This window comes from Propithecus coquereli, unplaced genomic scaffold (genome assembly GCF_000956105.1).
Source record: "Propithecus coquereli isolate 6110/MARCELLA unplaced genomic scaffold, Pcoq_1.0 Scaffold390, whole genome shotgun sequence".
Taxonomy (NCBI): domain Eukaryota; kingdom Metazoa; phylum Chordata; class Mammalia; order Primates; family Indriidae; genus Propithecus; species Propithecus coquereli.
In genome coordinates, this window is record NW_012149619.1 from 647,173 (window position 1) to 673,872 (window position 26,700).

The 26,700-nt window shown below is 42.1% G+C and overlaps 1 protein-coding gene across 1 annotated transcript in view; it reads right to left on the reverse strand.

Annotated features, from left to right (window-relative positions):
- The window catches only part of ZZEF1 (zinc finger, ZZ-type with EF-hand domain 1), a 149,480-nt gene that overhangs the window by 14,080 nt on the left and 108,700 nt on the right, over positions 1 to 26,700 (reverse strand). Inside the window, exons 34-44 of the mRNA XM_012652560.1 lie at positions 25,557 to 25,695; positions 23,086 to 23,251; positions 22,201 to 22,463; positions 21,142 to 21,287; positions 16,746 to 16,896; positions 15,192 to 15,331; positions 9,104 to 9,381; positions 8,206 to 8,380; positions 7,508 to 7,640; positions 2,569 to 2,768; positions 1,194 to 1,313 (exon numbers count right to left, since the gene is read on the reverse strand). Coding sequence (XP_012508014.1) covers positions 1,194 to 1,313; positions 2,569 to 2,768; positions 7,508 to 7,640; positions 8,206 to 8,380; positions 9,104 to 9,381; positions 15,192 to 15,331; positions 16,746 to 16,896; positions 21,142 to 21,287; positions 22,201 to 22,463; positions 23,086 to 23,251; positions 25,557 to 25,695 — 1,911 coding nt within the window. The remainder of the gene's footprint in view (positions 1 to 1,193; positions 1,314 to 2,568; positions 2,769 to 7,507; positions 7,641 to 8,205; positions 8,381 to 9,103; positions 9,382 to 15,191; positions 15,332 to 16,745; positions 16,897 to 21,141; positions 21,288 to 22,200; positions 22,464 to 23,085; positions 23,252 to 25,556; positions 25,696 to 26,700) is intronic.

Below are 26,700 nucleotides of genomic sequence, written 5' to 3' on the forward strand. Positions count from 1 at the left end.
GGTGGATTGTTTGAGCTCAGGAGTTCAAGACCACCCTGAGCAAGAGTGAGACCCCATCTCTACTAAAAAAAATAGAAAAAATTAGCTGGACAACTAAAAATATACAGAAAAAAGTAGCCGGGCATGGTGGCACATGCCTGTAGTCCCAGCTACTCGGGAGGCTGAAGCAGAAGGATTGCTTGAGCCCAGGAGCTTGAGGTTGCTGTGAGCTAGGCTGACGCCACAGCACTCTAGCCCAGGCAACAGAGTGAGACTCTGTCTCAAAAAAAAGAAAAAGAAATTGTAAAAATGGTAGTTATGAAAACTATAGGGAAACTTAGAAAAATGCTCATCATATGGCCTGAATTTATTTGAATACTATGCTCACCATGTAATCTAAATTTATGTATGTACTACAGAAGCATAGGAAAAAAATTAAAAGAAGGAAATGGACAAAATGCTAATGGTAGCTGTGTTTGGGTATAAAATATGGAGTTGTTCTTTCTAAGTTTCCTGCAATGTGGTTCTATTATTTAAATAAAAAAATTTAATTTAAAATATTTCCTAAGAATAACAGTTCACGTGGTCTTCCGGTTATTCACTAATAAGTTTTAGTATATCTTCCTCAAACCTAACCAAATACTCTTCCGGGAGCTGAGGGCTGTGTCTTAAGTTCAGGCCTCTGTGTGACTGGGAAGGGCCGCTCACCACCTCCCATGCAGCAGCAGCCTTTCCTGGGCCCGAAGCTGGCATTTGGCACAGAAAGTCCACAGGGAACCACTGTAATTCTGCTAAGAAAGATCTAAGGTCTAGGGGGAATAGTAATAAAATTAAAATTATCAACTAAAATCCTTCATAAGATAAACATAAGGAAAGACAAATTTAGAAGCTGATTTTAGATCAAAAGAACTTTAAAGGGAAATAATAATTCAAGGTACACTTTATTACTATGATAGAACGGCCAAGCATGTGTTTCCATAAAATACTTCTCTTCCAACGTTCTTTGAACAAACACCAAATTCATTTTCTCTGACAAGGGAGGACAGTGTCATAATCTCTATTTCCAAAGGGGAAGTCGGAAGCAAGGGGAGATTTTAAACACTGTGCGAAATGAGTGCACAGGGCAGAACCAGGTGGAACTAGCTGATGCTTCTAACTCCCAGGCCAGTAAATCTCATCAGGCAGCAGTAGCAGGAGCCACCCCCATCTCTTACTTCCAGGTCCCGGAGGAGCCACGTTTTACTGAAGCCGGTCCCTTTGCTACACTTTTTCACCAGCAACTTCAGCAAATCAGTCTGAAGGAAGGTAGCATGGGTCTCTTCAAAATCGTGAGCCTGCCAAGCGAAAAAAGAATGATACCTCAGAGTGAAGGTAAGGCTCAGCTAGGGAGAAGCAAGCCTTTCTCAGAGCCCGGTCTCAGTTGGTGGCCCAAGCTGACCTAGTGAAAATCCCAGAGTCAACAGGGAGAATGAAATACTGAATCCACTGCCTGGTCATTCACTCAACAAATATTTTTGAAGCATATTCTATGTCGCTCCCTGTTCTCTATCTTCCAAAGCTTCCCAATGCCCGTTAGACTAAAATCTAAGACCCTAATCAAGGCTGCAAAGTCCTACGGGGCTCCCTGCCTGCCTCTCTGGCCTCGCCCCCCTCTTTTGTCCTATTTGAAGCCCCTAAGGTTGTCCTTTCTGCTCCCTGACAACCGTGCCTGCCCCACTTTTGAGGCCTGGAGCTTACTATTCTCTCTGCATGGAATACTGTGCCCAGTTTCCCAACACTGACTCCTTATCTATCAAATTTCACCTCTTCGGAAAGGCTTTTTCTGACTCATGGCAGTTTCCTTGCAGGCTCTCTGCTGTCTCTCTATCTGTTAGACTGTAGCTTCATGAAAGCAGACACCTTCTTTCTCATTCGCCACTACATACTCAGTTCCATCTGGCCCTTGGTGCTCAATAAATATTTACTGTTTGAAGGATTCGAAGACAGAAATGATCCTTGCCCTCAGGGAGTTTATTTTTCCTTTCCCAGCATAAGGTAAACAATTGAAATAACAGTGCCTTATGATAAATGCCACGAACTGAAGACACAGCAGAGGAATGGTCTCAATCCTACAACACAGACTCTCAGGGCTGGACGAGAGCTGAAACGCCACTTAGTCCAGTTGCCTGTGGTGCTTGAGTCCCCTCCATGACCTCCCCACCAGTGCTGCCACTGAACACCCTTCAAAGCCAAGGAACTCACAAACTTTTCAGCTAAGCTGCTTTTTTCATAGCTCTGCTTGGAAGATGATCATAAAAGTGAGCTGAAAGGCATCTCTTTAAAAGATCCTTCCTTCCAATCAATGCCTCTGAGGCATCAGAAGAAGTTCCCTAAGTCAAGGCTTCTCATCTTCATGTCAAACATCGCCCCACTCTTTAACTTGTCTACCTCCTCCCACCCCAACTGCCAAACCTATTGCCTAGAGATCCCATAGGGTTCCCAGCCCCCTTTATTCTTCCCTTCATCTCCCACAGTGATGCAAGGGAGCTGTCGTTCAGAGAGGGAAGTGAGGACCAGATTCATTACCAAATGGAAGAAGCTCATCATTACCTTTAGTGTCTTATATAATCCTTTGAGGGCCAGGGACAGGACCCAAGTTGCTTCCACTGCCTCAGGACAATGGCTGTCCATGCTGGTTTGCAGAAGGTGACTGGCAATGACGGCAAAGTGCTGGGAGTATTGGCTGAGCTGGGCCTGAGAATCACTGCCTTCCTGTCCTCCTCCCTTCTGGACCAGCTGATAGTCCTTTACTAAAGAGTGATGGCAGGCAGAAAGAGAAAAAGCACAAAAAGTACAGTTAATGCTTCCTGAAGCTAAGTTTCTTCCATGGTAATGTGCCTTACTAAAGTAAGAACTGCAGAAACACAAAACTCCCAGGCTCCGTTTTAGCTATTAAGGCCGGTTTGCAAGTAAGCACAAAAATAGTTATGGCCACCTATCCACCAAGCAACCGAGAGGGACAAATCACATTCCAGTTACTGTCCACAAGCAGGTTGCCTCCAAAGGTGTTAACAAAGTTCTCAAAAATAATACATGTGACTTTAGGAGGCTGAGGCAGGAGGATCACTTGATGCCAGGAGTTCGAGACCAGCCTGTGCAACATAGTGAGACCCTGCCTCTACAAAAAAATTAAAAAATTAGCCAGTGTGGTAGCACATGCCTGTAGTCCTAGCTACTTGGGAGGATGAGTAGGGAGGATCACTTGAGCCCAGGAATTTGAGGCTGCCTTGAGCTATGATTGTGCCACTGCACTCCAGCCTGAGCAACAGAGTGAGATTCTGTCTCCCGCCCCACCCCCCAAAAAAATTGTACACATGAGATTTCTACTTCCAAACAGGAGTAAAAGGGATTGGATTTACTCTTCTGCCTTAACCAGAACACCAAAAAAACATACGAAACAATGGTTTGCAGATATTGGGCAACAGGTAGTACAGGACTACTATCCTTGAGAGAATAGGTATAAATTAGGTCAGCCCTCCAAAAACACCAACTATCTGGACACAATTTCTAGGCTGCAGAGCAGGGAGCAGAAATCTAAGCAGAGTCCAGTAGCCTCAGTAAATTGAAGAGACAGAGATGAGAGTTCAGGGAAATCAAGGCAGCTAGAGAATTTATGGGGCAGAATATCACAGAGACTCAAGATGCATAGACAGAGAGGTGGGTGGGGAAGAGCTTTCCAGAGATCCAGAGAAGATTCCTCATGAGCCATTGCCTCGGTATTGATTTGCACACATGTGAGAGGAAACTATCTAACCGCAGGAGAAAGAACTACCAAAAAGCAGCAGGCAGAACAATTCCTGGAGCTCACACAGAGCCGGGACTATTTTGTCATCCCACCAGCCTGAGAGTGGAAGTGTCCTGATTGTGGGGGTGGGGGTGGGGGTGGGGGATATTTGAAAACATAATGGTCAAAATTTTTCCAAAGGTAATGAGCACTATAAACCGAGGAGCTCAATAAACCCCCAGGCAGAAGAAACACAAAGAAAATCATGCCAGGGCACACCATAATCAAATTGCTGAAAAAGCAGCCAGAGAAAAGAGACACATTACAAAAAAATAACAAAAATAACAATGACAGTAGACTTCATACCAGAATCTATATAAGCCAGAAGACAATGGATCAACATCTTTAAAGTAATCAAAGAAAAAATTCTTAGCCTAGAATTTTTTAACCAGCAAAATTATCTTTCAAAGATAAAGTAAAAATAAACATCTCCCAGACAAACAGAGATTTTGTAGCAGCCAATTTGTAACTACAAGAAATGCTAAGGGAATTTTTTCAGGTCTCCCCACCCCTAAAAAAAGATACGTGGTGGAAAACTGAATCTATACAAAGGAATGATGACCATCAGAAAGGGAAAATATGTGGCTAAATATAAAAGCAATTGCTTTCTCATATTTAAATCTCTTTAAAAATTCTCACTTTTTAAAGCAAAATAATAATGTATTATAGGATTTATATCATATAGAACTAAAATGTGTGGTAAAAGCAGCACAAAGAATGGGGCTGGAGAATAAAAATAAATGTTGTGATGTTTCCACACTATATGTGAAGTGGTATAATATTATCTGAAGGTAGATTATGATGAGTTAAAGGCATATAGTATAAACCCTAGAGGAACCACTAAGAAATTATTTGAAGGAAGACTATTGTAAACCCTAGAGCAACCCCTAAAAAAAAGGGAGATAGTTAAAAAGCCGATAGTAGAAATAAATAAAATAGAATCATTAAGCAAAACAAAACAAAAAAATCCAAAAAAAGGGAGAAGAGGACATAAGGAACGAAGAACCAGATGAAGACAAATAGAAAACAACCAAGAAGACAGAAGAGTTAAATTCAACCATCCTGATAACTGCATTAAATGTAAATGGTCTAAACATGTCAATTATAAGGTAGAGACTGTCAGACTGGATTTTAAAAAAGGAACCCACTATGTGCTTATCTACAATAAATCCACTATAAATGTAAAGATATAGGCAGGTTAAAGTGAAAGGATGAAAAAATATGTGGAACCCATGGATACAGAGGGCCAACTATATTTTAGATCCAAGGTTGACTGAATCTGTTTATGCAAAACCCACAGATATGGAGGGCAAACTATAAGGAACTTGAACATCTGTGGACTTTGGTATCCATGGTGGGTCCTGGAACCAATCCCCTGAAGATACTGAAGGATGACTATACCATGCAAATGCTAATTTTAAAAAAGCAGGAGAGGCTATATAAATATTAAAGTAGATTTTGGAATAAGGAATATTATCAGGGATAAAAAGGGATATTTTATAATGAAAAGAGAAATAAACATACGATTATAGTTAGAAACTTGAACAGCCCTCTCTCAGTAATTGTTAGAACAAGTAGAACAGAACATCAGTAAGGGCACAGAAGACTTAAATAACACTATCCATTGATTTGACCTAAATAACATCTATAAGATACTCCACCAACAACATAGTATATGTATTCTCTTCAAGTGCATATGGAACCTTCATGAAAACAGACCCAATTATGGACAATAAAACAAGCTGCAATAATATTAACAGGACTGAAATAATTAAAAGTATGCTCTCTGACCACAAGGGAATTAAACTTGAAATCAATAAAAGAAGGATATCTGGAATATCCCCCAAATATTTAGAAATTAAATATCAAACTTTTAAATAATCCCAAGTGCAAAGAGAAATCACAAGATAAATTAGAAAATATTCTGACCTAAATGAAAATGACAATACATCATATCAAAAATTGTGAGATGTGGCTAAAGTCATACTCAGAGGGAAATTCGTAGCATTAAAAATTCTTCTATTGGCAAAGAAGAAAAGTCTCAAATCAATGATGACTTCTACTTTTAATAAACCAGAAAAGCAAATTAAACCCAAAGCAAGAAAAAATAAGAAAATTAATAATAATCAGGGTAGAAATCAATAAAATAGAAAACAGAAATAATAAAGAAAAATCAATGAAACCAAAGCTGGTCCTTTGAAAAGATTAAGTAAATTGGTAAATCTCTGGCAAGACTGTCTAGGAAACAAAAAAGAGAAGACAAAAATTACCCAAATCAGGAATGAGAGAAGGCAGTTAATACCCCATGCCAGGCTGAAAGAAATTAAAGATTCAAATTTTATGAGATCTAAATTTATTCCCTAAATAAATGGAGAGATGTATGTACCATGCTCATGGATCAAAAGACTCAATATAGACAGTCCTCAATTTAACAATGGTTCAACTTGATGATTTCTGACTTTACAATGGGTTTAGTTTATCAGGATGTAACCCCATTATAAGTTAGGGAGCATCTGTATTGTTAAGATGTTAGTTCTCCCCAAATGAATCTATAGATTTGATCAATGTCAATCACAAAGCTGGAGGGTCTTATTTTAAGACTTAGTATAAATCTGCAATAGTCAAAATAGTGTAGTATTAAAGTAAGGACAGATAGATATATAGATTAATGAAACATAATAGAATCTACAAATAGACTCACACATACATGTCAATTAATTTTCAACAAAGGGCCAGGCGTGGGCTCACACCTGTAATCCTAGCACTCTGGGAGGCTGAGGTGGGAGGATTGTTTGAGCTCAGGAGTTTGAGACCAGCCTGAGCAAGAATGAGAACCCGTCTTTACCAAAAATAGAAAAATTAGCCGGGCGCAGTGGTGTGCACCTGCGGTCCCAGCTACTCGGGAGGCTAAGGCAGAAGGATGGCTTGAGCCTGGGAGTTTGAGGTTGCTGTGAGCTAGGCTTGACGCCATGGCACTCTAGCCTGGGCAACAGAGCAAGACTCTGTCTCAAAGAAAAAAAAAAAAAATTTCAACAAAGATGCCAAGATAATTCAATGGGAAAAGGATGGTCTGTTCAACAAATGGTCCTGGAACAACTGGATGTTCATGTGCAAAAAAAAAAAAGGAAGAAAAAGAAGGAACCTAGACATTTACCTTATACCATACACAAAAACAGCACAGACACTGCCTAATGCTGAAGCTGAGTGAGACAGCAGATTGCTTCAGGAGCAGAACTGGGTTAGATACTCCAGATTGTTTAGGGTTTGGCAAATTAAGTCAAAAGGGCACTTAAGATGTGATACTTTCAGTGTTCTATTGATGAAACAAAATGGAAAGTTACATGAACGCCAATACAACTATTTTAAGTGTAGTCCATGACTTCATGTTGCCGCCTGACTCCATAATGTTTAAATTACCCATTAGAAAACAAATGACACCAGCAAATGGAGAAATAAATGTTCAGAAAGTAAATATCTGGCTAACCAAAAAACACAGAGCCATATACACAAAACAACAGCATGGAAAGGGGCCTTCAAAATTATCCCATTTCGGTCAACCATATCATTCTAGAGATGAGGAAAAAGAAGTTTGTGTTTTTAAAAATCACATGCAGGGCAAGAACCAAGGTATCTTCATTGATTTTAGCGTACATAGGGATTAGACAATTTTCTTTCATTCTTAGAAAAAATCATTATGCTTGGGACCTGTTTTCCTTTTCCGAGTTTTCACATCAACGATCACAGCCCTGTTCTTCTCAGTGAAGTGCTTCAAGATGATCACATTATGGGGCTCATTGGCATTATCCATATAAACACAGCGGGTTCCCACACAGAGGACCTGGGACACGACAGAGACAGAGAAGGCAACTCAATAGCACGTTGAGATGGGAAAGAGCACTTAACAGAGTACAAACCCAGCCCCTTTTGCTTGTGCCTCTGACTTCAGCCAGCACTCAAGAAAAGGGTTCTTCTCATCTCTAGGTCCAAAGGGCCTGGCACAGGCCTGGCACAGAATTGGTTTAAGTCCTTGCTGGATGAAGCCATGTTTTTACAGTCCCCTTTATCCCAATCAGTTGAGAGGCATGAAGATTAGAAAGAAGATCAAGATGAATACCAAACTGAAAGACAATTGTTCTTCGAAGTTCTTTGTAATTTTAATATATTAGTTACATATTATTCAAAGCCAACTATTGACTAATGAAATGAATCAAATGGCTAAACTGTTAAAAATGCAAGTTGAGCAAACCATCCCAAAACCTTGAAAATGCACCAATACTGTGAAATCAAGTTACACAACCCAAGGAAAAAAACATCCAAAGAGATGTATATACACATATTTCAGAGAGACTTTGATGTGCACGCTGAAGATGGGAAGGGGTAGCCAGGCCTTCTGAGTGTGGTACCTGGGGGAAGCCGACCAGCACGAGCAGGGTGAAGATGTTGGTGTGCTTCAGCTGGAAAGGCAGCTGCTTGATACAGTGGTCTGTGAAAGTGGCAATGACATCACGCCACAGTGGGGCACTGTTGAGTGACCGCAGGATCTCTGCCATGGAGCACGCCCAGTCCAAGCCCACCCGGCTGGAAGGCAAGAGCTCCATTAAGGGCAATGCACAGGGCTCCACGCTCAACTCATCAGAGCTCGCTACACTCCAGGCAGACCCAGAGACGTGCAAAGGGCCATTCATTAATCAGCTTAAAAACCACCAGAATAATGCTTTTCATAAAACAGTGAGCAATAAACAAAATCAAGATGTCACTTACATACTCAGCCTACAACTATGTTCTCAAAAATCTTCATAAAAAGTCACCCATGCATGTGTGTGCACATGCACGCTCACATTCACACACAGAAAAAAAAAAAGCTTAGAAGGAAATACAGTAAAATAGCAGCAGAGGTATTAATACAGTCCAAGTCAGGGCGATTTTTTTTTTCTTCATTTCTGTTTTTGCAATTTCATATTGTGGTAAGCTACTTTTATAATGAAAAGATTTATTTTCTTCAACCCAAGGCCTATACTTACTGCTCTCAGGAAAAAACAAATCAGAATATATATCAGCAGAGAGCTGAATCAGCAGGCAGTATTGAGACTGCTCAGTTGTTTTAATGTGGGTTTTAGGCATTGTTATAATGTGGGTTGCCACAGCATTGCTAATAAACCCAATTCTATTCTCACAAAAGATGCTCAGACAACAGCACTGCAGCACATTTAAATTAATTAACAGCCAGACCTTGAACTTAAAGGAATGAACACCAAGGTGGGGTGGAGTGGAGGTGGCTCGCGGAGTGAGAACCAAGGCTACCTGTCCAGACACACAGCTCCCAGGCTAAAGAGCAGGTGGGTGGTCTTCCAGCCGTCTGGCACACTGGAACTGTCCCCTGCAGCAAACAGGTTATGTTTGGCGGAGAGGACCTTGATCACCGCAGCATCTACCTCTGCTGGTAAAAGACGAAGGATTAACTGGCCGAGAAGACCCAGGGTGAGGTGGTAGGTCTCATTCAGGTGGCCTGCGTTTGAGATGACGACCTGAAACATCAGTGGGAGGACATGCTCCAGGTCTATCAGGGGAACCGTAGGACCCTGCCAAGAGAGGGAGAGAAATCAGTTCAGTACAAAATCCACATGACCACACCCGCTGAACATTCCATCTCCCTGTGTCTTATTTACAACTGGCCTAGTGCCAGTAGGATTCTGTAGTGGCTTTCATAAATGCCATAGGTACAATTACTTGTGAAATAAACATCCTTAGGTATCATCTTACAATCCTACTTCTAATATTTCTTTACCCTGAAAAATAAACTTAAAATATTGGTCCCCTCCCACCCCGATATGTCCGTTGTAAAAAAATTCAAATAATTCAGAAATATAGGAAAGTTAAAGCTCCTCATAGTCCCCCCAGGAGATAACAACTGTTAAAAGTTTGATGAATAATATTTCAACTTTTTTCTATGTATAATTACATATCTAAAATAAATCTTAAATAAAGTTATTTTTATTATTTTTATTTTTATCATTTTTAAAGACAGTGTCTCATTCTGTCATCCAGGCTGGAGTGCAGTGCATGATCATAGCTCATGGCAGCCTCCAACTCCTGGGCCCAAGTAATCCTCCCACCTCAGCCTCCTGAGTAGCTGGGACTATAGGGTATGGCTGGCTAATTTAAAAAAATTTTTTTGTAGAGACAGGGTCTCACTATATTGTCCAGGCTGGTCTCAAACTCCTAGCCTCAAGTGATCCTCCCACCTCAGCTTTCCAAAGTACTGGGATTACAGGCATGAGCCACTGTGCCTGGCCTATTTTTCTTTGTTTAAATACTATCCTGCAACTTACTTTGTTTCTGATTCTTCTTTATTATAAACACCATTTAGATAAACAGCCTAGAACATACATTTCTATACTTACACCATCTGTTATTTTTCATTGGAAAAAAAGAAACAAAACTGAAGAAAACTTTTACAATGTTTGAGTTATTATCCTCAGTGTGATTCAAGAGGGCACTATATCCATAATATGAAAACAAAGCAATCAAAGAACAAAAAGTTCTCGGAAATAAAAAATGATTCTCGGCCAGACACAGTGGCTCACGCCTGTAATCCTAGCACTCTGGGCGGGCGGGGGAGGATCGCTTGAGTTTAGGAGTTTGAGACTAGCCCTAGCAAGAGCGAGATCCTGTCTCTACTAAAAATAGAAAAATTTAGCCAGGTGCAGGGGTGTGCATTTGTAGTCCCAGCTACTTGGGAATTTGAGGCAGGAGGATCACTTGAGCCCAGGACTATGGGGTTGCAGTGAGCTAGGCTGACACTACTGTACTCTAGCCAGGGAGAGAGAGCAAGACTCTGCCTTTAAAAAAAGATTCTTAAGAAGGTATCGCTCTGAGAGGGTGGCCTGGCAGGGTGTGAGAGCACAGGTTGGGTGAGAAAGGCATCCATGCCTGGCAGTGGGGTGAGGAGGGGATCAATGAGGAAGGGCAGCCTGGTGTAGGTGTCTGAGCCCAGGTGGAGAGGTGAGGGCATCTGTGTGGGGAGTTCAGCCTGGCATGGGCGATCAGAGTCCAAGCAGCATAAGGAGAGTGTTGCCACTGAGTAGCAACCTGCTGTGGGTGGGGGTGGCCTCAAGGCAAGGGGGCACCCTGGCACAGAGAGATAGACCCAAGTGTGGTGAGAGGTATCCATGTAGGGGCAGGCCCATGCGGGGTTTCCAGAGTCCAAACAGTGAGAGGAAGACACCCTGGAAAGAAGAGTGGCAGCAGAAATGGGATATTGATCGAGTAAGTACTTATATGAAGGATAATGGGATCCAAGAGTCTCACTGTTAAAGACAGCAGTTACAAATACAAAAAAGGAGAAAACTAGAATAAGCTTTGTGGTTTTAGATGGGAATTAGAGGGATTCATGAATTCATGATTCATTCTCTCTCCAAATCAGGGTTTCTCAACCTCAGTGCTATTGATATTTGGGTCTGATAATTCTTGTCTGTGTGTGTGTGTGGGGGGGGGTGAGGGGGTGGTGCCTGTGCATTTTAAGATGTTTAGCAGCATCCCTGGCCTCTATCCCACTAGATTTCGGTAGCAACCCCCAAGTTGTGACAACCACAACCGTCTCCGGGCATTGTCGATTAGCCAAACTGAATAGCCTCCAGTTTGAGAACCACTGCTGTAAACATGAAAGAAATAAAGCGCGCGCATGCACGCACACACAACGTGTGTGTGTGTGTATGTGTATGTGTGTGTATACACTCATGTACCCCCTAGCTTTCTCCGCTGAGAATGCTTGGGACCAGTGATACCCTGTTAGCAATGAACCCATCTAGTGTTTAAACCTTGGTTTCTAAATACCATTCTCTACCAAATAGAACCAGGTCATCTTAGAGAAATGGCTGAGTCCAGGGCTAGGGGAAAATTCAAGAAGTACGTAAAACATCTTGTGCCCCCAAAGAAGGAGATGCTCAAAAAATGGGATATGTCAAAAGAACATGGAAGTCAGCCTGAATGGGCTCCCACAGGCCAAATCCAGGACAATTTAAGCATCATAATAAGCAATTAGAATAACGGACTCTAAGTGATGCTAAATAAATGAATAAATTAATAGTTTGAGGAGAAACAGGATATTTACATAGTTTCAAGGCTCTCCCCACTAAATATTTCCTAATAACAAAGGGGAAAAGATTACAATGGAGAAGGCTGGCTGACACCTCTTACTTAAGTGATCAAAGTGAAGAAGATCTGTAATGAAATAAGTCAGAATTGTGTTCCTGATAGACTGGAGTGAGTATGCAGCATCATGGCTGTGATATTTCTGCCCAGGATGCAAAACCTGAATCTTATCATGAGGAAACATCGGACAAACCTAAAGAGAAGGACATTCTACAAAACAGCTGGCCTGTAATCTTCAAAAGTGTCAAGGTCATGAAAGTTAAGAAAGACGGATTAACTGTTTAAGATTAGAGGAGACTATAGAGAGATGACATCAAAATGCTATATATATTCTGATCCTTTTGCTATAAAAGACATTTTTGGAGTGACTGCTGAAACTTCAGTGGGGACTAAGGATTAGAGGGTAGCAATGTATCAGTGTTAATTTTTCTGACTTTGGTTGTTCTCTAGTTGCACAGGAGACTCTCCTTGTTTCTAGAAAACACACACTAACGTATTTAGGGGTAATATGGCATCAACTTGGCAACTTACTCTCAGACAAAAAATTACTTGTACTGCATCTCCAACTTTTATGTGAGTTTGTAATTGTTTCAAAATTAGAGAGGATATGGAGCAAATGACACTTTCATATGCTGTGTGGGAGCGTAAACTGACATAAATGTTGAGGAAAACCACCTGGCTTGCATTTGTGTGTTCACTGAAAGACATGTATGAGCATGCTCACGGCACTATGTGGAGTAGCTCCAAATCAGAACTTACTCAAATGCCCAACAATAGCAAAATGAACTTTAAAATTATAATATAGTCATATAATGGGACTCTAAATAACAATGAGAATAAATAAGGGAAATTAATCACAGTAACATGGACGCATCTTACAAACATAATGTTGAGTAAAAGAAGCCAGACACAAAAGGAGTGCATTAATCAGTTTATATCATCTTAATATTGGACTTCTCATCAGTAACTCTAGATGGTAGAAGACCATGCAACAATATTCATAGAGTTGTGAAGGAAAAGGCCTATGCCCCTATAATTCTATACCTAAACTATTCTCATGGGGGAGAAGAAAAGAAAGACAGGCGGCCATTCCTAAAAAAGCATTTGAGCAAGTATTTTAGCAAAACAAAAACTGAATTAGAATAAATAATTCAGGAGGAAGAAATAGTAACCAATAAATAATGTGCATCAAAACAGTAACTATGAATAATTAATTATGATGTGGTTAATAAACTCCAGAGAAAGTAATTTAAGAGAGGTAAAATCTACACACTACAACAACAAACCCCAAACCAACCAACCAACCAAACCATGCAGAGCTAAAATTACATATAATTTGAACACTTGGGATACGATGGGGGAAATAAAAGCATCCCATCTTGTAAAGAAATAAAAGGTCTCATCTCGTTTGGGAGAAAAGGCAAAAAGGTACCACTGTTAATTAAGAAAGAAATATAGGTCGAAAAAAGGAGGCAAAAATTTAACTACAACCACAATTAGATAAGAAATATGATACAAATTTCACGAATGATTAGAAAAGAAGAAAAGAGAATTTGGGAAGAGGCAGGGAAAAAATGTGTATTGGAGCAAGGCTAGAGTGGGGACAGTTGACAGGCACAGAGCAGTTATCTCATTAGAAGTCAGCAGACTGCCCAGAATACAAATGGTTACAACAAAGCTGAGACCAAGTCAAGAAAAGGTCACTCTTATAGTGAAACTGGCAAAATCAACATAAAAAGGCTAATAGTCAATTGTAGAAGGGCCCTACCCTAAGAGATGGTTTCTCAATGTGCTGCCCAGTGAGATGTGGGAAAGATGCAGCTCTAATTAACAGAGGCAACTGAAGCAAGCAGAAATCAGTCATGGCTCAAAGTCTCCTACGATTGGAGAGGGAAGGCAAAGACCAGAATGCTACTGCGCTGTCCAAGCCTGAGAGTGCTGATTCAGCAGTGCGTCCCTTTCAGACAGACATGCTGGGTGAGGCCAATTCATCCAGGGGGATGGAAACACATCTTCAAAATATCCTACTCTCTTCATCCTAATTCCATGTGCACCAGACAACCTTCTGAGTTACAGTGTGGTCTTCCAGGTGGATTTACATACCAAGAGGAAATACATATGATTTTCCTGCCAGACACATGCCCTGTGAATTGTGACTGATTTATAAATCAGCCTCAATTCCCATGCAAAAGTGGACTTCTCTGAGTCTGAGCATCTCCAGGCAAACTGCTAAAAAAAAGTCCTTGGACCCAGAGACCTGAGGATCAAATCTTAGGTCCTGGGGACATCTCCCCTTCCCCAAAGTCCTGTCAACTTGGGAAGTCCTGTTTCAGCAGCCTGCCAGCTGTGTCTCTGATTCCTCTCTGTTACCTGAAAAATAGGAGACTACTGTAAAGATGTCAGCTATTCCTAAATTAACATATAAATTCAGTGCCAGCCCAGTGAAAATGCTAACAGGATCTTTAATTTGATAAAAATGATACTAAAGTTCATATGGAAAAAAATATGCATGCAGGAACAGTCCATAAAATTATAAGAAAAATAATGAAGACATATCTAAACTGTCCAGATTCTTTAAAGATGTCAGTGTTATGAACGTTTGAAAAAAAGGCAAGGGAAATAGATTAGGGGAGACTAAATCAGCATGACATCTAAATGCAATGCGATTCTTAAGTGGACCCTGACTAAAAAAAAAAAAAAAAAGCTGTAAGACACATTTTGGAAATAATTGGGAAAATCTGTGTTTAGGCTATAAGATAAAATTATTCTATCAATATTAAATTTTTTAAGTATGATAATGACACTGTGGTTGTATAGGAGAATGCATTTTAAGGAGAGACACATGCTGAACTATTGAGAGTGAACCGTCAATGATGGTTTCAACTTATTTTCAAAAGTTCAGGAAAAAAATATAAATAGATATATAAATAAGACAGAGATAAAGCAAAGTATTAACAATTGGTGAATCTAGGAGAAGACCTTCATTTATGGTTCTTTCAAGTTTTCTAGGAGCTTTAAACTTTCCAAAATAAAAAGGTGGAAAAACATGATTATAATAATTAAAAATAGTAAGTCATTACATATACTTACAAAACATAGAGAAGGTCAAAGAAGAAAATAATTATAACCTATAATCCCACCATTACAGAGATGGCTGCCATTAACAGTTTGTTTCAGTATATGGCTTTCCAAATTTTTTTCCTACACATACTACCCTCTTTTAAGAAATTGCCCTTACCGACTTTAAGGGAGGTAACATGGCTGCTAGTAAACCCAAAATCCTCTTCTGGGAGCACTCAGCAAACACTTGCTCAGGGCTTGCAGTAACTGCCTTTTCCTCTATTGGCTTCTGAGATGACGCTTCTGAATTTTCAGGATCTGAGTGGTAAAACACCAAACTTTGAATTTTGCCTGGTTCTCTATGTGTCCAAAGAGGCAAGTAAACCACACTGCACTGTCCCTGTGCTGCTACAGAGTAAGCCTGGGACTTCACAGGCCTGTTGCTAAGCATGTCTGTGTTCAGCTGTCCCCTTCTTCAGGAGGCCTCCCTGACCCTTGTTTAAATAGACAGCCCCTTCCCCACCCCTCCCACCCCTCTCCCAGGCCCCTGACCCTGCTCTGTTGTGCTCACAGCATTTCATCATCTTTTCACACACTGTATCATTTCTATTTATTGTTTACTGTCTGTCTTTCCTTCAGATTTTTGTTTCTTTCAGTGATGAATTTCAGACATATAGAAATGTTTCTGGAGCATGGCAGGTACTTAATGAACACTTGATGAATGACTAAACTACCTATGAACCAGGATGCTGTTCCTCAGGGGAATCAGACTCCAGCAGATTTCAATGATCTGGACAGACATCAAGTGACAGCCTATCTTCTGGAACTTAGAAGCATAGGCGCTGCAGAGATGAGCACCAGCCCCTTGTGAGAGCTGGCCCCACAGACAGGGCAGAATGCTAGGCGCCCATTTCTGCCTCCGGCACAGAGTGGGCAGATGGGAAAGATTCCGCTGCCCTGGGCTGCCACAGGAGGAGGCTGAGGCCGGCTTTAGCCCACAGCACCTGCAGGGCACTGATCCTCAATCCACCCAAGACTCAGCTCTGATCTTGCTGCTGCTATTCTCTGCCACGCTGAGAGGCCTGAATTTTTCAGGAAGTAGAGTCCCACAGCACCTCTCCTGTTTCATCTTCCAGCGTTCTGCTCCATCCCTACACACCTGCCGGGAGGGACCTCTCCACAGTGTTCATGTGGGGCTTTTCCACTTTGGAACCTTTGCTCGTGTTGTTCTTTCTGCCCTGAATGCCTGCCCCCACCGCAGACCCTAGCACATTCAAGGTCCCCTGAATCTCTTCCTCCATGAGGCTTTACATGGATTCAGTCTGTTCCAGAGAGATAACAATCACTGTTAACAACCACTTATACCTCTCTTCTGGGCAGAATCACATTCCACCTCAAATTACAGTTACCTGCACCTTTGTCTTAAACCCTCCTAGATTGTGAGCTCCATGAGGGCAGGAACTATGTGTCTATCTGTCTGATTCAGTCCCTGTGTCATCCTCAAGTCTAATACAGTGCTTGGCACATAGAAGGCATTTATGAATACAGGGAACACATAAGGTATGAAACAGTCAGTCAACATGAAGGAAAGATGACTTTCAAAGCATTGGTAGCACCATCTGAACAGAACTCAGAAACCACATACCCTTGGTTGCTAGTCAATTTCGAACTGTGTGCAACAAATAGCTCAGGGATGGACATGTGTGAGTTTTAAGATGGAAGAGATCTTTACCCGGAAGTTCTGTAGGTGGGCTAGCATCTGCAGGCGAACCTGAAATTTGGGTCTGGCATGAAGGATCCTTCATTAACGACATGCCTTCATCTGCCTTTTTTCTCTGCTTATAATCTAAAGGTCTGACTTCCACATGAACAGCTTTCTTTCTCTAAAAAAAAGAGTGTAAAACAATTAATAATTATAACAAATTATAACAAATAATTAATAATTATAACAAAGTTTACTCCATTAATATTACAATACAATTTTTTATCATTAGCCAAGCCATCTTCATAGACTAAAAAACTTGAATTCCATTAGAAAATGCCATTCATTTCTTATAATGAATCTATACTCCAGTGAAGATAGTAACCATTGCCTCACATCCCCCCATCTTCCAAGCGGCCCTCTGTCACAGCCTGCAGTCACATGAACAATGGCTCTACTACAAATCTCTAATACATTCTATTTAGCTGTCAGATACCAAGTATGGAAAGTTCTTCCCCTGGGAAAAAGACAAAGCTGTGCATTTCCTTCTAGTACATTATGGCAACTACCTTTGATGTACTTTTTCCCTTCAGTAGAAAAAACAAATCTTTATTTATAGAATAACTAGAAAATTCTTCATATCTAATATCTTTATATTATTATGAAGATATAACTACATCAAATCTAAAGCCTAGAAATATGATATTGTTTTCACTGCCATAGACAGAACTATTTTATTGATGCAGAAATTGGCATTCTGTAGGCTGTGGGACAGAATTGTGGGCCATGTACCTTTCTGCTCAGTTTTCTATAGAAGTTGCTTTTCTTAACATGGTAGGTATTCATAAAACCAATCACCGATACCATTTAATCAAAGAAAACCAGACACTAGTCCTAAACCTACACACTGACACCCTCTCTACCATGTTCTAGCATTCTTTTCTAGTTGTTCTCTATTTTAACAAATTGAACAAGCACACATTTGATGCCCTTTTAAGAATCCCATTTTGGCAAAGAGACTTGTTAAGGGGGCTCTCACTGGAGCTGGGAGACTTTTCTGGTACCAGGAATCTGGTGGTGAGCTGCCCAGATGGGCAAGGTGACAGCTTTCAGCCTGCATTTCCTGAGAAGTCACTCAGAGTCCCCCAGCGATCGCCTGCACGCCCAGGGCCCAGGGTGCTTTCCCCTATTGTTGTACAGGCTTATATGTGGAATCTAGGCAATGTGGGAAGTCTTCTGTGCATGGTGGAGGTACCCCAGCTCCAAGTCTGGAAAGGCCAAACTTGACTTTACTTTTTGGAGCCAAAGACGGAGTGTTAGGCAACATCAAACACTCAGGAGAAGGCACTGTCGTCTCCCAGGGGCAGCTAACTTCTCCTCCTTTCTCTAGATACTGTAACCTCAATCTAGATACTGTAACCTCAACGTCTATTCTACCCTCAACCTCCTTCTGAGAAAAAAGGTGGTTGTAAGACTGTCCTAAGAGGGTACTGAGACTGGGAGAGCTACTTGCCTTGTTAAAATTGTACCCTCTGAAAAGACCGCAGACACCGTACTCCCTGTATCATCATGTGGCACTTTGTGAAGGCAATATAATTCCAAAGTTCTGGCAAATAATTTTAGTCTTTATCTTTTTTCCTGTTATCACAACGCTATAAAAGGCCACTGTAATTGCACCCTAGGGCACCCAAAGAGGTCTCATTACTAGCCTGAGGCCACTGCGGACAGAATCCTCCAAATGATGCCTCTGGTTTCTCAGTTGTTTAAAACAAAAAGCAGGCCGGGCACGGTGGCTCACGCCTGTAATCCTAGCACTCTGGGAGGCCGAGGCGGGAGGATCGTTTGAGCTCAGGAGTTCGAAACCAGCCTGAGCAAGAGCGAGACCCCATCTCTACTAAAAATAGAAAGAAATTAATTGGACAACTAAAAATACATAGAAAAAAAAATTAGCCGGGCATAGTGGCGCATGCCTGTAGTCCCAGCTACTCGGGAGGCTGAGGCAGAAGGATTGCTTGAGCCCAGGAGTTTGAGGTTGCTGTGAGCTAGGATGATGCCACGGCACTCTAGCCCGGGCAACACAGTGAGATTCTGTCTCAAAAAACAAAAACTAAAACAAAAAGCATCTTGGCCAGGTGCCGTGGCTCATGCCTGTAATCCTAGCACTCTGGGAGGCCGAGGAGGGAGGATCACTTGAGCTCAGGAGTTTGAGACCAGCCTGAGCAAGAGCGAGATCCCCATCTCTACTAAAAATAGAAAAATTAGCTGAGCGTTGTGGCATGTGCCTATAGTCCCAGCTACTTGGGAGTCTGAGGAAAGAGGATTGCTTAAGCCAAGGAGTTTGAGGTTGCAGTGAGCTATAATGCACTCTACCCAGGGCGACAGAGCAAGACTGTCTCAAAAAAAGCCCAAAACCAAAAACAACGGAAAGCATCTCTAGTCACTGGAGGGAGGGAAGAGTAGATACCCTTAACAGCGCCCTGGGATTGGCTGGAAGCACGTGAGAGTTCAAAAATAGTGATTTGTACTCAGCGCCCCAATGGCATATGATCCTTAGGGCCAACGTAGTGGCAACACTCAAGTTCTGTTGTGGGGACGGTGCTGAAAATTGTGGCTTTGCCAGAAGACTAAGAGACTGAGCCAGAGGCAGGATACCCTGGTGTGCCCAGCTGCTGGCAGGAAGGGTATCCAAAAGGGGGGGACAGCACAAGAATAAAAATAATGCCCTGGGACCTCTTTGGAAAAAGTCCTATACCAATTCCCAGGCAAGGAAAGCCTACGACAAGCCTCAAACATCTTTCTGTATCAAAAATTATGGAAGTGTTCAAAGAACAATGGCAACATATCAAAAGGGCACAAAAGCCAGCTAGAAGGAGCTTCCACTGGCCAAACAATTTGAGCATCAAAATTAAAATCAAAAGTAATAGATTTTTGGCTGGGCGCGGTGGCTCACGCCTGTAATCCTAGCTCTCTGAGCTCTCTGAGGCGGGCGGATTGTTAGAGCTCAGGAGTTCGAAACCAGCCTGAGCAAGAGCGAGACCCCATCTCTACTAAAAATAGAAAGAAATTAATCGGCCAACTAAAAATACATAGAAAAAATTAGCCGGGCATGGTGGCGCATGCCTGTAGTCCCAGCTACTCGGGAGGCTGAGGCAGAAGGATTGCTTGAGCCCAGGAGTTTGAGGTTGCTGTGAGCTAGGATGATGCCACGGCACTCTAGCCCGGGCAACACAGTGAGACTGTGTCTCAAAAAAAAAAAAAAAAAAAAAAAGTAATAGATTTTTAATCCATTGAATAACAACACCCCACAAAAAACTCAAGTCCATTCTGATATAAATAAGTGACTAAACAGAAAACTGGGGGAGCACAGTGCTGGTGGGTGGCAAGTTAGAAGATGCTGAGAGCTCACAAGAAGATACGAATATTCCCAGGCTTGAAGGTGAAGGCTGCTGATTTAGCCTGTCTCTGTTGATAATGTTCTCTCTGCCCTCACCATAATCTGTGGGAGGTTAAAGTGCTGCTTGAAGAAGGAGTTTTGTGGTCCAAAATGTCAACAGTTCAAACACAGGCTTGATGATTAGGTGGCCTGTCTTCTGCTGGCTCTCTGGCTGAATGAAGACAATTATAAGTTTTCATGTTTCTGCCAGCCATTTTTGCTTTTGTGTTCCTCTGCACAGAATACATGGGATCCCAGTGAACCATAACCACCAGATGGGGGAATCCTTGAACTAGGAACCTGACACCGCCAGAGGACAGCAACATCAGCAGCTCCTGAGGCCAAGTCAGGGGCATTTACAGCATAAACTCAAGCTCTGGAGGCAGCGCCACAGAAGCAATGTTGCGCTGTTCCATGAAACAACCTTCAGTGTCACTATCTCAGGTTACACCTGGATCCAGAAAGGCTTTTCTTTTTAAGTACCTATATGTAAATTACTGCATCTACTTCATAAACAGTAAGTATTTAGTATCATCTATTTATTTGTTGACTGAATATAAAAATAGCTACACATATACAGTGTTCACCATGGGCTAGGAATTAATTTCTCTAGGTGTGTAATCTTGTTCAATCCTTACAAAAACTACCAGGAGGTGGTAATAGGAATAGATAACAATAACATGGAACTTACTATGAACACTGTTCTAAGCACTTTACATATATTATTAACAGCTCAAAATGTGTAACGTACGTAACTGCTCACAACAACCTGTTACAGGTATTATCATCATCTCCGTTTTACAGATGAGAAAACTGAAGCAAAGAGACTATAGTAATATGCCCAAGGCCTGACAGAGCAGGGATCTGGACCCAGCAGTCTGGGCTGAGAGTCCCTCCTACTCTGCCTCATGTGCACGGCTCTCTTGGAGCTCAACCCGTGATTCCGTGTAGTAAGGAACTGTTATTTACACTGCAGTGCACAAAAGGGCCCACCTCTGACAGCGCCTCAGCATCCTGGGCTACTTTCTTCTTTAGCTGCTCCTCTGATGTTTGGGTGGGCACAGTGACTGGCAGGGCCTGATTTTCTGGGGTGGAGTCACCCTCTGGCAATATACCAAGCAGAGCTAGAGCTTTCAGACCTATGTGGGAAGCAAATAAGAGAACAATTAAAAGTTTAATAACAAAAGGTTACTTCCAGCGAATGCCATAAACTACTTTGCCACTATATAGAAACAGATGACTGAGTTCTACACAAACCAAATCCTAGAGTATTGAATATAAACATCCCTGGCTATCCGAATCTATTCAGCTCCTGATCTCAGATGGCAAAAGTTTGAATAGCAGGGGATACCTCTACTTTATTAACAACAGAAGACAAGACATACAAGAGGAACAACAGGATGTTTTAGAAAATCATAAACATTATAATTTTAGAGTAGCTCCACACAACTAGATTTCTAAATTCCCACCGGCAAATGGATGACGAAAGCACTCTGAAGCACTGGCATTACCCACCTGCTCTCTAATACAGGTGCGATTCCCTAATGTTAACTAGAGAGTCCATTATTTGAGAGAAATTTAAATGTCTTCAAGGTTTAACATTCAAGTTATTTTCTTCCTAGTACTCCTCAGTAAAGTGAGATTCATCTAGACATTTTGTTAAACTATTTTACTTGTAAACAGCTCTCATCTAGAATACAGTTGTGTGGAAGTAGATTTGCATTCTAGGTTTAAAAAAAAGTCTAGATTTCTTTGGCAAATTTTGGTAGATTCAAAAACTAAATACTCCATCCACAGACATAAAGGGTTTTAATTAATTTTTTTACATGTCATGTAAATATTTGAGAGAAATTAAATGCCACTTTAATGCCAACATTTCTCTCAAATGTATCTGAGAACTTAAAATTAACTTCCACACCAGGGTGAACCCCTCTTGTGGAAAACTGGATTTTGTTGCCTCTAAGCCAAGCACAGTATTTTACTTTTGCTGAGGCTTTTCCTTCACCAGCAGCTCAGGGCTGGTTTCAGTTTCCGTGCAGGGGGAACAGTCACCTTTTCCCTGGTGAGCCTTCATCAGACAGTCCCCGACGAGCTGCATGCACTGGCTCTGCAGGGTCGTGGCACTGCTGCGGGCCTGGGGTTCCAGCTTCTCCCCGTCCACGTCCTCCGCGCTGGCCAGGTGGGCGCTATAGAGCGCCAGAGCAGCGAAGAGCAGCCAGGAGTAGTTGTGGATGTAGGGCTGGATGAGCCTCTGCCGGTCGCTGATCCGGATGGTCACCATTGGGTGGGCTGTGATGCTGTGGGTAGGCAAATGGCTGCGAAGGCAAGATGTAATTAAAGCTCACGAGCCTCTGTGAGGCTCCAAAAAGGAGCACAGGGCCTCAAGGGAGCATGTGCTTGGTCACAACTTGGCCTCAGTCAACTCTAGGGTGTGGCTATTGAAAATGTAAAGAGAAGTATTGGCCCCTCAACCCCAGAAAAATGAACACATACAAGCACTGGACATCCCATTTCGGGATTTCACAACCCCCAGAAGAGTGTCTGTGGACACCAGGTTAAGTAAGAATTCCTTATTGGGATTTTTGCAAGGTGTGGTAATAGCATTTTGGTAATGTGAAAAAATGTCAATAATTTTTAGAGATAGATATGAAGTAGGTAGAAAGGAAATGATATAAGGTCTGGAATTTGCTTTAAAATATTTTAACAAAGAAAAAAATGAAAGGAATAAACTAAGCATACATAACAAAATCTCCCTAATTGCTGAATCTGGGTAATGGGTATATGGGGGTTCATCATACTAGTCTCTCTACTTTTGAGTATGTTCAAATTTTTTTATAACAGGAACTTTTTTTTTTAAAAAAAAGGTAAGAAGTCCCCTTTTCAAATGAAGGAACACATAAAGAAAAGGCTTTGTGACTACGGTCATCCGAGACATACCCATAGGAATATTTCTTTGCTGCATAGCATCCATAGCAAAGATCAAAGTCATCACACACATTGCAATTCATCCTCCGGCCTATGATCAAACCCTGGCAGTGGTCACAGGTAAACTCCATGTTCACCATTTCATGGTCATCTCCGTGGCCCTCAGGCTTTACACCACCTGGGGAAAAAAAGAGCAGTGTGAGGTGGAGGGCAGAGGGCTCCCAGAAGGGCTAGATTCCAAACCCAAACCAATTCCAGCACCAGGGCCACTCCCAGTTTACTACTCAGGAAGGCAGGGAACATAGGCATCCTCTGGAGACCAGAGCACTTTGCCTGGGTAGCTCTGGGAATATTAATGATATTCTTGGCACAGAATTTCTCAGCAATAGGGTAGTAAACTGACCCCCTTTTTCTAGTGCAATGGTCTGATCAAATATATTACCAGTTTCCACCATGACTGTCATTTGGTGGAAACAAGTCCACATCTCAAGTTGTGAGCTGTCTCCCATGACCCCTTCCTGTGACAAATATTAAGCAGCTGTTGATATATTGCTGTTAACAAGCACTGAGGAGTAATCAGGTTTTTGCATTTCCTTTTACACTCCAGAATCATAGATGAAAAAGGACTTTGTAAACCCCAGACCTAGTGAGTGAGAATGACTGTCGTGAGAGAGATTGGCTGTTCTGGTCTCCTTCTCACTCTAAGTCCAGTAGGTCTCCAAGCCCTGTCACAGATCTTACTTAACGCTCCTCACATCTGACCCACTTCTGTTCCCACTGCCATGAACTCAATCCAGGTTCTAATGCCCTTGTGACTACTGTGACTGATTTCTTTTTGTTTTGTTTTGTTTTGAGATAGGGTCTTACTCTGTCACCCAGGCTGGAATGTAGTGGCACAATCACAGCTCACAGCAGCCTCAAACTCCTGGGCTGAAGCAATCCTCCTGCTTCGGCCTCCTGAGTAGCTGGGACTATAGACACAGGCTACCATGCCTGGCTAATTTTTTTTTGTAAAGACGGGGTATCACTATGTTGCCCAGGCTGGTCTCAAACTCCTGGCCTCAACTGATCCTCCCACCTTGGCATCCCAAGGTACTAGGATTACAGATGTGAGCAACCATGCCCGGCCATAAGATAGATTCCTAAAAGAAACACTTACACAGACAAAACCACCTTCCTCTGACACAGCTCTCATGTTAATACTCTGCTTGGAAAACCTTCCCTACTATCTGTAGACTATTCAAATTCCTTGGTCTAGTATATCAGGGTCCCAAAATCTGGGCCTCACTTGTCTTAATTCATCACTTAGTTGGACAGACATTCAAGCTTGTCTACCTAAACTCACTATAGATGCTCACTCCTTTGTCTCTGGGCTTGCTCTGCCCTGATGGTGGCACCGTCGCCTGTGTCTCCTTCTATCGTCCGGTTCTAACTTTCTACAAAGACCAATTCTCATCCCACCTCCTTCACAAGCCTTCCCTGCAGCAATGCTGCTACTATTTCTAAACTTTTCCAGGCCAGATGTGGTCCTACACTCCAGCCCGGTGACAGTGAGAGACCCTGTCTCAAAAGAAAAAAACCTTTCCAGAAATAATCTGTACCATTCATTTATAACTCAGCACATACACTATTTATACTGAAATAGATATTCTTTGGATCTGTCCAATCTCCCTGCTGGGCTACAGCAGGGGCTATGTTCCCAGGGCAGGGGCTGTGTCTTTTACTGCTGGGCCATGCACACAAAGAGCATTCAACTGTACAGTACTGCTGATCTGCTTTGCCTCAGCACCTACAAGTCAAGTGCATGAAAGGATTTTTCAGGCTTGCTTTTGGTGTGTGTGTATTTCGCTACTTGTCAACACTGTATGATTCAGAAGCAATAACTATTTCCTGGAAACTCCACTGAATGCGCATTCCTTGGTCCTGAGTGTTTATCAAGTACCTACACCCAGCACAATGGAAGATGGAAGGATGTCAGATAACAAGAGCTCTGGAGCTTATCATTTAGTTGTGTGATAAGGCCCACATTTGCCAATGAATCAGAGAATACCACTGGGCAGTATTTTTATTTAGTACAATGGAAGTTTTAAAAAATGACCAGGGCCAGGCACTCATGCCTATAATTCCAGCACTTTGGGAGGCTAAGGCGAGAGGATCACTTAAGCCCAGGACTTTGAGACTGGCCTGGGCAACAAAGTGACACCTCGTCTCTACAAAAAAAAAAAAAAAAAAAAAATAGCTAGGCATTAGATGGTGTGTGTCTGTAGTCCTAGCTACTCGGGAGGCTGAGGTGGGAGGATCGCTTGAACCCAGAAGTTCAAAGTTGCAGTGAGCTATGACTGTACCACTGCATTCCAGCCTGGGGACCCTGTCTCTAAAAAAAAAAAAATAATACCTAAAAAAATTTGACAAGATCACAGAAAACAGAAATGATTATTACTTTATTACTTTCGGATACGGCATACTTAGTCCATGAAATGTACCTAGGAAGCAAGTTTTGCAGAGATCCATGTCACTACATTGCAGACACCGGTAGCGATGCCAGGGGGCAATTTCATCACACCCATCACAAGAGATGTCCACATTTAACAGGTCACAGTAGCGAGCAATGAACATGTGCATCTGTAAGGCCAAAACAAACACAATTAACCAACAGACTTTCTAACGTGGCAGCTATTCATTAATCAATTCATTCATTCAATAGGTACTTAAGATGTTCCAGGCACTGCACTAAGTGCTAGGATTTGAAGATGAATAAGCTCAGCGTCTAGTTAGGAATTCCCTCAAGCAAACAGATGACCACACAGTATGATAAGTGCTTTGACAGGCAAATTTGGGAGGCTCAGAGAATGCAGAGGACTATGGCTGCCAGTGGGTGGTAGGAAGGTCAAGGAAGATTTTCCAAAGGAGGTAATTCCCCAGCTGAGACCTGAGGGGCGAACAGGTATTAGCTGGGTGGGGGTAAGGGTGGTGGGCACGTCAGATAGAAGGAATACCAAGTTCTACAGGAGGCAAATGGGGGCAAGAAAGACAGGGTTTATGCAATTGGCAATGATTCAGTATGTAGAACCGAGGGGAGATAATGTGGGAAAGGTTAAATCACAAAGGGCCTCCAATCCTAGTCTAAGGAGTTCCTGACTGCTTTTAAGTAGAAGAACAATGTGCTCAGATTTGCTCATTCTAAAAGCTCTCCTGGTTGCTGAGGAAAGAATGGATTGAAGGGGGCAAGGCTAGATTCAGGGAGACTGGGACAGGGCTGGGACTGAGCAGTAAGCGGGATGGGAAAGGTGGGCAGACGTGAGAGGTATTAAGGAGGCAGAAGGAAGGAACCTTGGTGACTGGATACAGGCCAGTAAAAGGGAAGGGTCGAGAGCACCCACATTCCTGGCCTGGGTGCTCAGCTGGACAGTGGGAGTGCTTGCAGACACAGGAAACACTGCCACAGGAGCACAGCTCTTGGCACTTAAAGGGAAACTTTTTGGGGAGTTACTAAGGGTACTGTTTCACGATCAAACAAATTGTTTTACTAGAAAGCACTTAGGGGCTAAAGTATAGTTGATCTTTAAGGCCCAGAAATGAGGGAACTAAACCAGTAAGTCATCACATAGTAGTGGACCACAGCAAATA